The sequence below is a fragment of the Catharus ustulatus genome, chromosome 7 (genome assembly GCF_009819885.2).
Source record: "Catharus ustulatus isolate bCatUst1 chromosome 7, bCatUst1.pri.v2, whole genome shotgun sequence".
Lineage (NCBI taxonomy): Eukaryota > Metazoa > Chordata > Aves > Passeriformes > Turdidae > Catharus > Catharus ustulatus.
In genome coordinates this window covers 16937291-16955680 of record NC_046227.1, presented here as the reverse complement: position 1 = coordinate 16955680, position 18390 = coordinate 16937291, and the positions used below count along the sequence as shown (strand labels likewise).

Below are 18390 nucleotides of genomic sequence, written 5' to 3'. Positions count from 1 at the left end.
TACATTTAGCTCCACACACGTTGTAACAGATGTCATAGCTAACGTTAAAAAAGGGAAAAATATAAAAGAAAATTCAAAAGGCCAATGCAGAATAATTTTTTAGTGACTCTATTTATACTTGGACTTCAAAAAAGAAGATCTTATGTACTGTAAAATAATGTAGCAAATATTGGTTGATCTCCAGACTGATTCTTATTTTGGCAGTCATGCATAAACATGTTCTCTGAAGGAATCATTGATAATAATGACAAAATCCGGAGATGCCAGCTCGTGTCGCTAAAGCAGAGTGCAATCTAAGAGACAGCACCTGCACAATCCAGCTCCTGGGTTCATTTCCAGACCCTGCCTTTCCACTATTGGGTGACCTTGAGCAAGGTCATTTCACTGCTTTGTGCTTCACCTTCCCCATTTGTAAACTGGAGGACAGCAACACTTACCTTCCCTGGAAAGCAGCTTGGTGTCTAGAGATGAGGAGTGCTAGGTAACTGCATTACGTGTGACAATCCAAATTAAGAATAATATGGCATTTTGATAGACCCATTTTTACTTTGTGGAGTAGAAAAATATTTATGAATCAAATTATCTGTAATGCTTTGTGATCCCCGTATCTGGACACAATATGTGATTTTCATGGGTTATTTTATTTTGAATATAAATCTTTTCTATTAACACTTGAAGTTACTTCAAGTATAAGAACCTTTGCATATTATTGTAATATACCACATGTGACATAATTCTTTAGTAAATGCTTATGTTTATGCTTTTAGGAGCAAGTTAAAGAAAAAAGCCAACAAAGGAAAACTGGATTGCATCTGAAATGATCTGCAAAATAAACTAGAAGAAAGTCAACCTATTTACATGCAAGCAAGAAATAAGGCAATGCAGTCAGCGATTAGATGAATTACAAGTTAAAGGATTCCAAAAGAAAACAATTCTTCCAGAACAGAACTTATTAGATTTAATTACACAAAGTACCTAAAATATCAGACTGCTCCAAGAAAGGCTCCTGTTTTGTGTCCTCTCTCTCTCCATTTAGAAGACAAAAAATTTCAAGCCTTTATACCTGCAAAATCCTCTTAAGGTCTCCTTTTCTGTTCAGTCCTTTTATGTGTAGAATACCCTTTAGAAACTTTTCATTAAAAGCAAAAGCTGAAAGATGCCAAAAATCTGACTTCATAGACATTTATAGTGAAATAGGAACGTGACTGCAAATAAAAAGGTTTGCAACAAAAGAAACCCAATCAAAAGCTCCACAAATTCTCTACCAGGTGGCATTACATGTCCTGAAACCTTAGGCTGTTAAGAAAGCACAGGACTACTGCCTCCAGCTCTGTCTGCCCTTAGTTCACCATGCAATTTACTGAGGAGCCACAAATCTTGATACCACGCAGGCAGCTGAACAGAATTGACACAGGTTGGGTAGAAAAAAACCACACTGATGTAGTTTTGAGACACTTGATAACCTACAAAGCAACAGTGCCCAAGACTATGAAATATAGTTCTGTTAGTTCAAGGGAACTCTGGCAATCAGGAAAAGGTTTGCAGAAATTTTCTACCTTGTCTCCCATATTTTAAGGAAGAATTTTATATAATGAAGTTGCTGTTCATCTGTGAAGATAAGATTATATGTTTACGAAAAATTTCTGTAAGACAGTTTATAGATCAATGTCAGCTGTTTTAAAAGTATTAAGACTGCTGCTAACATAAATACAAAAGGCAAGTACCTTATCTTACATTAAAGCAAACTTGAAAAACACCGATCAGCATTCCTGTATAAAAGAGACTGAGGTAATCTCTAGAACAATGGTAGCTGTATATTCCATAACAAGAACACTTGTGCCAACAGTACTATGTACAATGCACACACCACTCCTGGCACTAGAATAGAGTTCTGTGTGCTAGACACATGCATGGGGAACATCACAGAAAGGCAATCTGTGGTTGCCATTTATGTATTACCAGTTAGAACCACTTCCAGCTGGTAAAGGGGGGCTGCTTAGAACCCATTCATATACATATTGCAGTCAATTATCTTGCTTGTGACAACAGCAAGTTTTCCATCGCATTCAAAACATGTGAATGTATGGTAGTCATTTAATATGTGGTTAATATGTTGAAAATAGGCTACCAAGAAACACATTAAATACACACTTTTAACAAGTGGCACAAAGAAAGATTATTTCAAAATTTCACACTGGAAAGGTTTTCCTCATTAGTGAGATTGAACCAAGCGCAGGCATCAACAACTCTTTAAAGAAGTATGTAATATACACATGCTGTTTAGAAGAATTTCTGTGTTCCCACATTTCAGAATGTGCTAGCATGAGAAAGGAGGAGCAAAGCACACTGACTGGTACCTGCACTCCACTTTCCCTTCTACATTCTCATGAAGGGAGGACAGTGTGTGACACATTCTTCTGTATCTGCCTATTCCTCCCTGCACCCAAAACGCAGATGTAACAGTGGGACCATGGGACCACATCAGCCCTTACTCAGCATGGTGTGGAACAACATTTGTTATGTTATTACTCAAAAGTATCATCAGAGGCAGGTGAGTATGACTTCTGGGGATAGGGGATTACCTATGGCTGAGTTAAACAGCATTCCTCCTGTTTCTTTTAGGGCAACTTCCTCTACGGGAAAGGATCTTTAATTATGGGCATACTTTCATAATTTAGCCTTCCTCAACAGCTTCTGCAGCATCAGTACAAGGCATCACTCAATTGCTGCTCACTGAAAACCCACTGTGACCTCATGAGGAAGACAGGCCATTCTTCTAAAGCTTCACTCTCTGAGACTATTAAAGCAACAGGGACCAAATACAGAACATGCAATGCACTCTGGCATCTGTGGCCACTGTGGACATTGTCAATGCCTTCTTATACGCTGCAGGACTGTGCAAGGCACAGAGGTCACACAAGGTGGTGAATAAAATTTAAAAATAAATAAGTCAACAACTAATAGAAAACACAGTCCTCAAAAATCAGAACAGTAAATAAACTTAAAAATGTTGGAAGCATGAAGAAAACTTACACAGCAGAGCTTATAATAAAGACAGCCTACCTAACCTATAGATGTTACTAGTGATGTAATAGATGGAAATATTCCCTTAAACAAATACCTGAAAAATACCATTAAAAAAGTGAAGTTACCTTCAAACATTTAAAAGAAGAACTTGATAGAAGTTAATCTACAGAGCAAAATAAATACATCAACCAAGTAAACCTCTTCAAAATCCCTATGTGCTGTTAGTGAGCTTCCAGTCTTAAAAATCTTTACACTGCCCTGGAAATCTCTGACACCAACATTGCAGGAAAGCCAGTAACAGCATTGAAAGGAGTCAGAGAATTGTTACAGGAAGCAATGCAGGCGTTTCAGTATGAACCTGCTTCTGGAAATGTGACATGTTGGTAACTTCAGCTGAGCAGGCCACTTAGACATTAAACAAAGTATGAACTACTAACCCAAACACGAAGTCTATAAACCTGCATTAAGGCAAAACTCCAAACTTATTAAATTTACTGTTAAATATAATGTAAGTAATCATGGGTCCTTACTGCCCACTCAGCTGATCAGCTGTGTTAGCCTATCAAGTTATTATTAAGGAAATACAGGGTTGATTAATGTTTTCACATCAAGTACACTAATTATTTCTCTGATACCAATTTTCTTTTCAAGTTATTCTGTTCTTTACAGTTAACAGTTTTGCTTTTGGTAGACTGTAAGAAAATCTTTCTTGAATTCACTATTACTGAATTAACACTTGGAAACCTTTTGTTTATGGTACTTACATGATTTTTATCTTATAAAACTTGGTATGTATACGTGAAAGGCAGTTCACATGACACCAGACATTACTTTCACTAAAGAACTGAATTATGGCTGATTTTTTTCATTCTCCTTCACTCCCTTCTTTGATTATTTAAGCTACAGTGCTATGTATAATTACATAATTAATGGACTTCATTGAGGACTGTGCAATAAATGAATATGCCTAAAGACTGTGAACAGCTTTGAGATGAATACATATTTGCAAGAAATTAAACTAATGCTTGTGCAGAGTGTCATGATTCTGAAACACAGGAAACCATTTAATGGTGTGTGCTTAGGTAGGAATCTTTTACATTTCAGGGTCTGGGATGCTGAGTATTTTTAAAGACATGAACATGATGACTGATACACTGTAATTTTGATTACATGATAGAAGATAACCTCAACATGCCCTACTTTCCTGTTGATCAAATTGTGATGTTTTCTATACCAAACAGCATGAGAGGTGAGTTTTCATAGGAAGATGATGATCTATGAATTTGACTCAGTGAACAGCTCTGATGAAGAAAAACAAGTGACACTTTAACATATTAAAATATATCTCACTGCATTTTTAAAATAAATGTTTAATTTAGGAATTACATAGTTTCTCCCTTCAGCAACTTGCAAAATGAAGTTTTTAGACTTCTATTTTGAAAACAGTAATTTGTGCCAATTTTTAATGTGCTGCTGGAAAACATCAGGAAAGTATGCTTTAACATTTAATAATAGTTTAAACAAAAGGATCATGGACTGTTCTACAGAGGAAAAGTACATTCACATGACAACTTTCTGAGATCAGATGAGGTGGAAAAGTGACCTGCAACATGCACTAGGCTCTACCCTCTTACAGCACACTTCATCTCTACAGGATTTAGGTGGTAGTGGTAAAAATTTGCACTGCCACTGTCGTACCCATTCTGTGGACAAAAGCAGCCCTCAGTATCCACTGATGTCAACCTGGCACCTTTCACAAGCACTACATTCACTTTAAAGGAAAAAAAATTGAAAAAAAAAAAGAACCAAAGAAAATAAGCCCAAAACTTACTCAACCCAGGCTGTGATACAAATTAAGAGCAAGATGTGTTCAAGCAAGAGTATTATGTTGCTCCTAAGTGTTTATTCCAACACATCTTGTCATTTTAGTATAGAATCATAGTCTGACAGTTCCTTCAAATGGAACAAAGGATAGAAGGGCATGATCCTTAAATTTACATGTCTTCAAAGATGAGTATGCTCTTATCCTCTAATTTTACTCCTATATGCAACTAGTTCTGAATTTTAAGCCTAAGCCACCAGTTATAAACCATTTATGTTTCAGATTTCATGCAAAGTTTTAAGCTCCACTGATCAAGGATCACTCAGTAAGAACAAAAAGCTTATTAATTTTTCCTTGAAATAAAAAGTATACCTGCAACTGGCCATTTAGTGAGCTCAGGTCCTCAGCTTTTTTCTCCAATGACTGCACCCAGACTTTCCGTTTCTGTCGGCACCTGGAAGCAGCAGCTCTGTTCCTCTCCAGGAACTTTCTCCTTTTCTCATCAGGGTCTTCATTGGCAGCTCTTCTTCGCCGACCGCCCGTATTTGGTGTTTGTGGCGTAGGCTGAGCTGGTGATGCCTGCAAACAGTCATGACTTAACCTACAGCACTGGTACAAACAGCCATCATGTCTTGAGAAAAGCATTCAGGGCATTTCTAAACACATTCAGGCTACACATTGTTTTTTGAAAGTTGTATCCATTTAACTCTACAGTGGTGTTTTAAAAACTTTTACTCGTACTTACACTCCTGATCATCTCACAATAATGTATTACATCCAAAATAGGTTCCAAGCTACATTTAGTAGGAAATAAATTTTCTATTTTTGACTCTTCCCACACACCTAGTCGCAACTGAAAAATGATACAATTGTTTATGCCCACTTCACAGAAGCTGTCTGACAAATGCTGGCAGTGCTGAGACTCCCTGATCCCTGGATCTCCAGACAGCAATTTCCCACTCAGTGATGTGTTCCCCCACCACTGAACAACAATCTCCCTTAATCTACCCACATTACATGACAGTATCAAAATACTTCTATACTTTCAATTATATCTTATATTCACTTCATAGTTGTATACAGACCCTAGACAAAGATTTACTGAAATATAATAACAATGTAATGGATCTTAAAATCCTTTAAAGAGAAAAGACAGACAGAACATAACTGTTCACATGACACTCATAGGTACATCTCCACATTCAGTCTAGTCCAGCAAGAAAGTTTTATTTTTTAAAACCCCAAACACCTATCAGCTGGCATATCAATTGGGCATTAATTCTAAATAGCAGAGAATAAAAAAATCCTGGGAACTCAAATCAGTGTTTTAAGAATGAAACAGTCGCTATTTTTTATTAATGTTAATTGTAAAATAGCTCTAAAACAATCAAATAGCAATTTTAATCTTGAAAATTCTGCTATGTGATATTATGAAAATATTCTTTAAAAAAACCTCAAGGCAGTATAGGGGAACAGTAGCCTTAACAAAGAGTTCCTTTTATGATGGGTCACTTTCCCCCACCTTCTTCTGTTCCAAACATATTTGTTTTGATAAATTACTTGATTTCACTGGCCAGTGTAAGAATCTGAGGCTTTCACTGCAGATTTAAGTCCTGTTGGTTCTAGGCTGGGTATGTAGCTTTTATAAAATTAATATTATGTTACAAATTCTGAAAATAACTCTTTGAGATTTTAAAAAGCATTTTGAAAAAACATTCCAAGAGGTTTTTAGAAATACAACAGCTGCAATCCTCCAGGATTCACCAGGAAGTTTATCCTTCCTCCAGCAGCAAGCCCACTTCCAGTCTGACTCAGAGGTTTTGCCTTTTACTCCTCTGTTCTGATGCATTATCTCAAAAGGACAACAAATCACACCTAAAACCAGAGCCCCCCATTGCAGGGCCTGAGATGATGAAGTACACTTAATGACACAGCAGACACTCTTCTGTGGCAGCCCAGAAAAGATCCTTCAAGCAAATTAACATAAGCAGGATACCTGCTGCAATGAAAAAAATTCTAAGCATATTTATGATATAAAATAAACATAAAACAAATGCAACAAACACAAAATAAAAGCACTTTTTTTTTTCAAATATATATACTGAGCAGCTGTAAAAATTTCAGCTACCACATGATCTCCTATCAATGAACTCCAGGAACCAGGACTTAGTCCTAAATTTGCACAGATAGATACTACCTGTTTTGAAATCATCTTGGACAACAGATTTTAGAAGCATTTAAGAACGTGTAAACATTTTACTGCTACAGAGCTATTGACTAAAAGAGTCAATCTCTATTTCACAAACAAAAAAAAAATCTATGTATTTTCAACACAAAAGGAGGAGGTAGCAGGCACATGGGCACTGCTGCCATACCGGTGTTTCAGTTGTTGAAGTTGCAGGCTGTTGTAGTGACTGTGGTCGTGGTTCCTCTGACTGAGTCCTAACCAACCCACTTGCATGTCCCTTGGCAGTATCTCCATTTGTTACCTGAGGGTGCTGCTGGGTCAAGGCTGCTTTCAATCTCTGAAAGCAGAAAATAAAGAAAAAGGAAAGAAATATTCTATCATGCTAACTTGAATGATTAACCATTTATATAAGCAGTTACTTCCACTCTGGAAACAGGAACTCCAACTCTTAAACAGTTTCTTAATACAGGCTTTCAACAGTGACCTAGGCATATACCTAAAAATAGGGGGAAAATTTCTGCAAACGTGACAATAGCAATGAGGTTTACATAAGATCCCAGAAAGGGAAGGATGGTAAAGCATTGGAGAAAGCCTCATCTGTAGTGAACTGTGCCAACAGATGAGTGGAAGGCCATAAGCAGTTGCTGAATCTGGTAGCACCAGAAGAGTAACAATGACATACGAAGGAAAATATGTAACAACCAGCACATAAGCATCTTTCCATTTTAAAAATTCTGGTATTCTCTATTTCTATTCATTTTAAAATAGCTTGTTATGCCTCCGCTAATTCATGGTTTTTACATGTACTCACCTCTGCAATCCTTCCTATGGGTAATTAGACAACAGCCAAGATCTTTACTGAAACATCTTAATGATATACAAATAACTAAGAAGTTTCAGGTTATATGTAAAGATTATTTATGTAGAAATATGCAAGATACTACAGCATACTACTTTGCAGTAAAAGACCGCTAAAAGGTTTGATGGTCTTCCTTTCCTGCACACAGCCACTAAGAACAGTAATGTGCAAATTCAGCTGTATATAATACACTCAAGAGTTCCTGATAACCTGATGGACAATTTTAAAGTATTTTACTGACTGTCTGTTGAAAGATATTTCATTCAACTTTTGGTGAAACCTATTAAAACTCTAATATAATACATTCGATTTAAAACTACTTCTTGATCTTCAGTAACAAAGTCCAATTTCAGCAGATACAACTGCTTCTAATTCCAGATCCTTTCTTAAAATTCCATGAATACTGTACAATTTATCATGATTTTTTTGTTTTTACTGAAGAATTTACCTTAGCAGACAGTGTTAGAAAATGTTTTTCTATTGAACACTGGATTTTTTTAAGAATCCAATACAAGTTTAAGAAAATATTAATGACTTTAACATACAAATTTGGAAATTATGATACCTTGTAATATCATATTTTGAAATATGAAGAGTGTTGCCTATATATTAACATTAATAGAATGTCTTAAGAATACTAGAGGGAGGTAGCATTTGGCCAGCTCAGAATAAACAGAAAACTTTACACTTATTTAAGCAGATATTCTGTATAAACTGTAGTATCCAATGTGTCCCAACAATTAAGTGCCTGGAATATAGTAACAGTTCTCTCCTACCTTGTATGGTGACAGGCTTTCCTGGATCCTATTACAATTAAAAGAGATTGCAGATTACCTCTGCCAGAACTGCACAAAATGTTCAGGTCTGAAACATGGCAAGTTACCATCAACTACATGGATTGGGTAGCACATAGTCAGCACCAGTAGGTACCATAACAGAGGACTACAGAGAGAGCCAAGAAACTCCTACAGTCCGCTACTGGCTTGCTATTAAGGAATCTTTAGCCAGTGACTTCTGTAGTAAATCTATTCTGCAGTGATTGCTCTGGATTGAATTAGCAGCACATTACAGCAGGTAAGAACCATTCAAGTGCACATGAAAACTGGGAGCTAATCCCAACAGCTAAAAGAGTTGTTCCTCACCTATTGTATGAACTTCATAAGTTTTCCAGAATGAAGAAGACACTTCAGAAAATGACACAAATCAAATTTACTGCAGTTTCCCCAGTGTTCAATGTTAACAACAAAAATTTAGGATAGCTGCAAGCATTAGGGCAGGATGACAAAGATTTTTAAGATATGTCCATAATTTTTAGTATATGTACAGCACTCTGAAAGCCCTTAGGCAGTTAACATTGTAATTAAAGTCAAGAATTGACTTGTACCTTCCTAATACTCCTCAGAAAAACAAGCTAAAAAACAATTTTAGTCCCTGTCTCCAATAGGCTTAAGTGTTTTCTAACTGTCTAACTCAAATTACTATGCTCTATGATCTACCTGCACAACTACAAAGTTGATGATTCCTCTCTCCCTTCAACTAATCCTGGTGTCTAAACTGTAAAATTTTATACACAACGACTACCAGGACTATCAGGAAAACATCACATCCAAGTCAGTTTTTAAAAAAATATTTTTTAGAAGAAACTAGCAAGTATTTAACGCTAACATGACAATAACCTTTTCTAAATGTTATTAAGATTTTTTGCAGTGTATTTTAATTTATTACTTGAATTACTTTAGAATTATTTCTCTTATAACTTGCTGTTATAATAAATTTTCATCAGTCCTAATCAAGAGAGTAATGAAAGTACAAATCATTTAAAGGGCATGCTCTTTTATTTCAGGTTGTCATACTAGGAGAGTTTTAGACTTTACTGTGCAGGTGAGCGAGCACTGGAAGATTGTCCAGCCAGGATGTGAGGCTTCCATCACTGGAGATAGGCAAGAACTCTCTGGCTGCCATCCTGTGTTACGTGCTCTGGGATGGCCCTGCTGGAACAGGAGGGTTGGACCAGATGACCTCTGTGGTCCCTTCCAACTTGGCCCATGCTGCAATTCTGTGAAGAGTGAGAGGAGTCCTCCCCAGGCAGAGGAAGGAGCAGCAGAGATGTCTGAGGAACTGAGCACAACCACCACTCCCCCTTCCCCTGTGCTGCTGAGGGGCATGAGGTAGAGAAGAGTTAAACCCAGGAATAAAGAGGGGGAAGGTGTTTTTAAGTTTTGGGTGCGTTATCCTACTCAGATGTGACTGGTAATAAATGAAACTGATTTCCTCAAGATGAGCCTGTTTTGCCCACGAGGGTATAATTGATGTGTTTGCACTGGGACTGGCAAACAAAAGTTGGACTTGACTTTACTTACTCTAATGCTAGCATTTAAACATTATATCCTGTAAATTCATGAGTAATTTAAATTTCTTTTGAGAATTACATTGTTAAATGCAATGTACTATGAAAACAGGAATAAGAAATAATTAGATTTAATTTCATATTACAAAGTTTAAAAAGTAAAACTACAGTAGGATTAAATTATCCACAAATGCAGACACACTGTGCTGAGGAATATTTACTGATTTTCACGAGGAGATTTCCAGCTTGTGTGTTTATTAGGTTTCATATTTTAAAAGGTAATGCTGGAGTAAAATACTATACAGATGTTGTGCTTCTTGTGAGTAGGGAGACAGTTTCCCCAAATTCAATGGGAATCTCATTTTTAACAATCAAGAACACAGAAACATATATTAGAATAAATGTATATAAGCATTTTTATGTCGGGAAACTTGATGACAAGTGAGGTTTTTGATATTATGTGGTTATAGGCAAACTAAAATTCGTATTTTAAGATAGATTAATAGCTTTTAAAATCTTGATTAGCAAGGTTTTATCATTCATGTATATCCCTGAAAACAAATCCTCACCACATCTGTCAAAATTTGGTAGGACTAGATCATTCCATCAAGAGCTCACAGAAACACGATAATATACTCTAGAAACAATTTGTGAAAAACTCAGATCCATATTTCATATCTGCCACAAAAGCTCATCAGAGTAATAACCCTCCCTTCTCCTGGGTGTTATCCTACCATCTGCTCCTCTATTACTTATCTTTATTTTGCAACTAATTAACAGCATAATCTTCTAAATTCAGCAAGTTAATTATCATTATTGTGGTCTTTGCAGCATCATCAGTCCTTATGAAGTCTTGTCTCTCCACCCCCTGAGAACATATGAAAATGAAGTAGGTTGTGAGAGGGTCTGTTTCTTGAGAGTAGGCTCATTAGGTGTTTGCTGATTAGCTCGGCATGCAGAGAGACAGGTCAGAAGAATTCTGCTGAACACAAGGTCCCATGCCGGGCTCCAGCAAGTTAATGTTGGTTCCTGAACATTTGCCAGGCTGCCCTCTGTCACTTCTCAGTAGAAACCTCCTGCAAAAATCTACTGGTTCCCTACTGAGTGCAAGGTATTTTTCAGATTGTGACAAAAAGTTTTGCATGAGAAGGAGGAGACAGAGGGAAATATTCCACATTAAAGCAATTTTGAGATTCTTCAGAAACTTCTGCAATCCATGCTGAAGAGTCTGAATGCTAAGTTTGCACCCACAAGCTGCACACTCCAAAAGGATGTTTTACAGTTGCAACTCGAGGCTCATGTTTCATACACAGAAAGCATACAATTACAGACCTTCTCATAAGAACATCAGAAGCAATTCTACAGTTATTTAGAATCATGCATCCTTATCTTAGTGAGGAAGTTTTTTGGGGGTTTTGGGTTTTTTTAAAAGACAATTATTTCATCTACTTCAAAGCCTCTCTAAAATACCACAAAACTGACATACATGTGATTTTACTAAAGTACAGTAATTTCACGAATACAAGCCGCACCAATTTGACCAAAATTTTGGTGGAAACCCGGAAGTGCGGCTAATATTCCGGGGCGGCTAATCTATTAACAAAATTCTAAAAGCTGCCAACACGGAAGTGAGAGCCCGCGGCAGCCCCAAGCCAAGCTGGAGCCCGGCCGGCCCCGGCAGAGGTGGGAAAGCCTGGCAGAGGCGGGGCCAGCAGTGTGGGGGCGGGCGGCAGAGCCTGAGCCAGCAGGGCGGGGGAGCCCGGGAGAACTGGGGCTAGCAGTGCAGGGGAGCATGGCAGAAGCAGGAAGGCCGGCGGGTGGGGCTGCCTGGCAGCGGGGGAAGCCCAGCAGAATTGGGGCCAGCAGCGTGGGGGAGCCCGGCGGTGCGGGGGCCTGCAGTGCCGGCCAGGGCGAGGAAACGCGGCGGCGGTGCAGACGGGAGGGGGCGGCCGGCGAGCCTGGTGGCGGCGGCGGCAGCCCTGCCGGCAGGGCGAGCGAAAGCGGCGCTCGCGAAAGCGCCGCCGCGAGCCGCGAACCGCGAGCCGCGAAAGCGCCGCCGCGAGCCGCGAACCGCGAGCCGCGAAAGCGCCGCCGCGAGCCGCGAACCGCGAGCCGCGAGCCGCGAAAGCGCCGCCGCGAGCCGCGAACCGCGAACCGCGAGCCTCGAGCCGCGAGCCGCGAAAGCGCTGCCGCGAGCCGCGAGCCGCGAACCGCGAGCCGCGAACCGCGAGCCGCGAACCGCGAGCCGCGAGCCGCGAGCCGCGAACCGCGAGCCGCGAGCCGCGAGCCGCGAGCCGCGAACCGCGAGCCGCGAACCGCGAGCCGCGAACCGCGAGCCGCGAGCGCGCCGCCGCGAGCCGCGAACCGCGAGCCGCGAACCGCGAGCCGCGAGCCGCGAAAGCGCCGCCGCGAGCCGCGAACCGCGAACCGCGAGCCGCGAGCCGCGAACCGCGAGCCGCGAGCCGCGAGCCGCGAACCGCGAGCCGCGAGCCGCGAGCCGCGAACCGCGAGCCGCGAACCGCGAACCGCGAGCCGCGAACCGCGAGCCGCGAAAGCGCCGCCGCGAGCCGCGAAAGCGCCGCGGGGCGGGCGCGGCGCGGGGCGGGCGCGGCGCTCGCGAGGCGCGGGGCGAGCGAAAGCGGCAGCGGGGCGGACGGCGAGCCCGGCGGCGGCGGCGGCGGCAGCCCTGCCAGCCGGGCGAGCGAACGCGGCAGCGGGGCGGTGCTGACGGGAGAGGGGGGCCAGCCAGCCCGGCGGCGGCGGCAGCACCACCCGGCCAGCCCCGCCGAGCCGTGGCGCTGAGCTGGGCCACCCGGCCCCGTCGGCAACCATGAGCGGGCCGAGCCTGCCTGGCCCCGCCCCGAGCCAGTAAAGCCCGCTATGCCGCGATCCTCTTACTAATTGGCCAATTTGTGAAAGCTGCGCACGGATTCTCGCGACGAACGAAAGTGCGGCTAATATTCGGGGTGCGGCTTATCTATTGACAAAGACAGCAACATTGTCGAGGCACCGGGGGTGCGGCTTATAATCCGTGCGGCTTGTATTCGTGAAACTACTGTATGTGGAAGTTAGTTTCTTTAGCATACCAATAAACATGGAATCATGTCAGAAAAACTGACAGTCATATTAAGTGTGCCACAGAAATCTGAAGCTCATTTTTATTCCTACTGAATGTCATTCTTGGTATAAGATGTAAGAACATTTCCAAAATAATAGCAGTAAAAGACAAGTTTCTGTCTGAATAAAATCTCTAGTAATTTTTTACTTCAGTTCTACAAGCAGTAGAGAAAAAGTTCAAAACTACAGTAACAGTGCCATTCATAGCTGTGAATGGACCAGTTCTGTTCACTACAATTCAATACTGGGGAAATAAAATTAGAAATGCAATCTGATTTCATGCAATTCTTCCACAGCACTTAAACACATAAAGCACTGTATATGTTTCTGTGGTGAAAAACACCCTGAGATAGTGCTTAATGCATTCCTTGACTTAATGTCAACAGTTGAGAGCCTCTTGCAATAATGTCACCAATCCTAAGGATTTGGCTCACTGCACAAAAAATTTTTAAATTTTTGTGTGTCATCACTTTTATGTATTTCTTTTTTATGCCTATCTTTTCCTCTCAGTTATTAGTCCTTGCAGTTGGTATACATTTTTCTATCTGCTATTTCACTCAGTCAATCTCTTCCCACACACAACTGTTCCTCTATGGAATTCATGCAACCATTTAATGCCAGGCAACTTGAACAGTAACCAGAGAAAAGACCATTTCAGCAAAGAACAGAGTTCCAGAGGTGACATCTCAGTAACTCGCTTCACATCAATAACCAAAACTGCCATGCTGATGGAGTTTGACACTTCAGACTGAAAACTTTATCAAACATAGAAATAAATACACAGTTTTGATTACTATGCATTAAACTTGGACACCCTAATAAAAAAATCCTTTCAAATGCTGTAAGAGAGACCATTTGTAAAGGTTACAAAGTCTCCACAAGCTGTCCATTGTGGGAAAAAATTCTCAGCAAGTACCTTCGTTCCTTTACCCTTAAAGGGTTTTACAACTTCTAGGACAGTTGAAGAAAAATGTTAACTGTGCTATAGGAAGGCATTAGCAAAGACATCTTAAGATATTTTAAGTTTTTGATTTTAGAAATGAAAATATCAATTTGTTTCACTAAAGTTAATTCCTGAACTTATAAAGAAAAAATACATTTCTTTGTACAATTTGACAACTCGTAAGGAAACAACAGGTATTCATCGGTCATCAAAATAAAAGTGTGTTGTTCTCATGTTAATAAAAATATAGAAATGAAGTTATCTAAATTAATATTGAAATTTCAGAGCATTAGGAAACAAGCACTACAGTCTCTAATTTGACTTTTATCTAACTACTTCTCATGCTCACTTTAAAAAAAAGTCTACAGAACAGTGGCCTTTTGTAAGCAAGTAAGAGTCAAATGAATGATTGCAATGAGGAATAAAATCAGAACACAAAGTTATTTTCTTACTTTAAATCTCTAAAATGCGTTAGGTCCTTAAAATATGCATAAATAGCCTCTGCAAAGAAAAGCACAAAGCACAAAAGAAAGTGCCTGGTTCGTGCCAGGTATTACATCTGAAACAAAGAGCTGCACCTTCTACACAGGACAGCTCTAGATCTGGTAACAATGCAACAACTTGGTTCTATTTCACATCAAATTTATTACAACCAGCTCTTCAGGAATTTTACTCAACCTCTGAAGTTATTAGACCTATGTCAACTTAGAATACCCTGAAATAGTATTTTGGTATGATAGTAGAAAATACAGGATACCATGACAGCAAGTACAGTCTTTCAATACAGGAGAGGTTCAACAACTGCCAAAACCAGATATAATAAAACCCTTCAGAGATACAAATAAACCATGCTAACTTTGCAAACTCTGCATTCCATACAGTACCACGCTTACTTAAATACCCAAGGAGGTAAGGGAATCGATTCCTGCATGTTTTCTGTATTTGCTGCATACTCTATTCTTACATTTTTTAATGCAATACGAAAAAATCCATGAGATTGCAAGGTCCATCTATAAAGAACAAAAAATACTTTCCCCTAATAATAAGCAAGAAATAAAGCAACAGTCAAAAAAATTCCAAATATCTATACTCCTGGGAATGTTGTGAAGGGAACATCACAGCTTCACCCCTTCATCCGGCTTTTTGTTCAAAATACACCAAGAATACTATGCTGACAGATTTCATAGGTTCATAAAATTGTTTAGGCTGTAAAAGACCTTTAAGATCAAGTCTGACCATTAACCCAGAACTGCCAAGTCCACCACTAAACCATGGCCCTAAGTGTCACATCTCCATGTCATTTAAACACCTCCAGGGATGGTGACTTCACCACTTCTTGGGCAGCCTGTTCCAGTATTTGACAACCCTTTCTGAGAAAAATTTTTCCTAAATATCCAATCTAAAGCTCCCCTGGTGCAACTTGAGGCTGTTTGCTTTCATTCTATCAGTTGCAATAATAGAAGAGGCTGAGGCCCACCTGGCTACACCCTCTTTTGAGGTAGCTGTAGAGAACAAGGAGGTCCCACATGAGCTGCTTCTTCTCCAGGCTAAACAGCCCCAGCTTACTCAGCCAATCTCCAAAGGACTTTCTCTCCAGACTCTTCACCTGCTCCACTGCCCTTCTCTGGACATGCTCCAGCACCTCAATGTCTGTCTTGCAGTGAGGAGCCCAGAACTGGACACAGTACTTGAGGTGTGTCTTCACCACTGCAGAGTACAGGGGGACAATCCCTGCCCTGGTCCTGCTGGTCACACTATTGCTGATTCTGACACAAGCCAGGATGCCACTGGCCTCCTTGGCCACCTGGGCACTGCTGGCTCACATTAAGCTGGTTGCTGACCAGCACACCCAGGTCCTTTTCCAGCAAGCAGCTTTCCAACCATCCTGCCCACAGCCTGTGATGCTGCCTGGGATTGCTGTGACCCAAATACAGGACCTGGCACTTCACCATGTAGAACCTCATACAAATGGCCCCAGCCCACTGATTCAGCCTGTCCAGATCCCTCTGCAGAGAATTCCCACCCTCCTGCAGACCAACACACCACTTGTAACTGGCCTCTAACCATATTTAACTCCATTTACCACCACTTTTTTGGACTCAGCCACTCAGCCAGTTTTTTTTACCCAGCAGACTGTATCTAAGCCATGAGCAGTTTCCTCAGGAGAATGCTGCAGCAGAGTCAAAGGCTTTAGTAAAGTCCATGTAGACAACACCGGCAGCATTTTCCTCATACACTAAGTAGGTCACCTTGCCACAGAAGCCAAGCAGGTCAGTCAAGAGGTCTGCCTGTCACGGATCCATGCTGGCTGGACCTGCTCCTGGCTGTTCTGTGTGTGCTATGATCAAGATCATCTGTTCCATGACCTTCCTCAGCACAGAGGTCAAGCTGACAGGCCTGCAGTTCCCCAGATCCTCCTTCCAGCCCCTCCCAAAGATGAGCATCACATTTACTGACCTCTGGTCACATGGGACCTCCCCAGTCAGCCAGGGCTGCTGGTAAATGATTTAAAGTGGCTTTGCTGAGCTTCCTCCCTAGCTCCCTCAGTACCCTTGGGATCCCATCCAGCCCTATAACCTTTTGTGTGTCTCATTGCTGCAGCTGGTTGGATTACAGAGGCTTTGCTCTCCTCCACATGCCTGTCTTCCAGCTCAAGGGGTTGGGTACCCAGAGAGGAACCAGTCTTACTATCAAAGACTGAAGTAAAAAAAGGCTTTAAGTACAGTAATTTCACGAATACAAGCCGCACCAATTTGACCAAAATTTTGGTGGAAACCCGGAAGTGCGGCTAATATTCCGGGGCGGCTAATCTATTAACAAAATTCTAAAAGCTGCCAACACGGAAGTGAGAGCCCGCGGCAGCCCCAAGCCAAGCTGGAGCCCGGCCGGCCCCGGCAGAGGTGGGAAAGCCTGGCAGAGGCGGGGCCAGCAGTGTGGGGGGCGGGCGGCAGAGCCTGAGCCAGCAGGGCGGGTGAGCCCGGGAGAACTGGGGCTAGCAGTGCAGGGGAGCATGGCAGAAGCAGGAAGGCCGGCGGGTGGGGCTGCCTGGCAGCGGGGGAAGCCCAGCATAATCGGGGCCAGCAGCGTGGGGGAGCCCGGCGGTGCGGGGGCCTGCAGTGCCGGCCAGGGTGAGGAAACGCGGCGGCGGTGCAGACGGGAGGGGGCGGCCGGCGAGCCTGGTGGCGGCGGCGGCAGCCCTGCCGGCAGGGCGAGCGAAAGCGGCGCTCGCGAAAGCGCCGCCGCGAGCCGCGAAAGCGCCGCCGCGAGCCGCGAAAGCGCCGCCGCGAGCCGCGAAAGCGCCGCGGGGCGGGCGCGGCGCTCGCGAGGCGCGGGGCGAGCGAAAGCGGCAGCGGGGCGAGCGAAAGCGGCAGCGGGGCGTGCGGCGAGCCCGGCGGCGGCAGCCCTGCCAGCCGGGCGAGCGAACGCGGCAGCGGGGCGGTGCTGACGGGAGAGGGGGGCCAGCGAGCCCGGTGGCGGCGGCAGCACCACCCGGCCAGCCCCGCCGAGCCGTGGCGCTGAGCTGGGCCACCCGGCCCCGTCGGCAACCATGAGCGGGCCGAGCCTGCCTGGCCCCGCCCCGAGCCAGTAAAGCCCGCTATGCCGCGATCCTGTTACTAATTGGCCAATTTGTGAAAGCTGCGCATGGATTCTCGCGACGAACGAAAGTGCGGCTAATATTCGGGGTGCGGCTTATCTATTGACAAAGACAGCAACATTGTCGAGGCACCGGGGGTGCGGCTTATAATCCGTGCGGCTTGTATTCGTGAAACTACTGTACTTCTCCTTTTCCTCACCCTTTGTCACTATGTTTCCCCACACATCCAATAAAGGACGGAGATTCTCCTTGGACCTCCTTTTGTTGTTGATGTACTTACACAAATATATTCAGTTGCCTTTTAAAGCAATAATCAGATGAAGTTTTAGCTGGCCTTTGGCCCTGCATAACTTCACAACAACCATGTAGTCCTCCTGAGTTGCCTGCCCCTCCTTCCACAGGTCACACACTTTCCTTTTTCTCCTGTGTTCCAGCCAAGACTCTCTGTTCAGCCAGGTCAATCTTCACTGCTGGCTCATCTTTCAGCACATG

General features: G+C 42.6%; 1 protein-coding gene across 7 annotated transcripts in view; it reads right to left on the bottom strand.

Annotated features, from left to right (window-relative positions):
* ATF2 (activating transcription factor 2) overlaps positions 1 to 18390 on the bottom strand; it is a 51411-nt gene that overhangs the window by 8800 nt on the left and 24221 nt on the right. For all 7 annotated transcript variants that reach the window (XM_033064183.2, XM_033064189.2, XM_033064184.2 and 4 more), the window contains 2 exons: positions 7225 to 7374; positions 5222 to 5428 (listed from right to left, as the gene is read on the bottom strand). In XM_033064183.2, coding sequence (XP_032920074.1) covers positions 5222 to 5428; positions 7225 to 7374 — 357 coding nt within the window. The remainder of the gene's footprint in view (positions 1 to 5221; positions 5429 to 7224; positions 7375 to 18390) is intronic.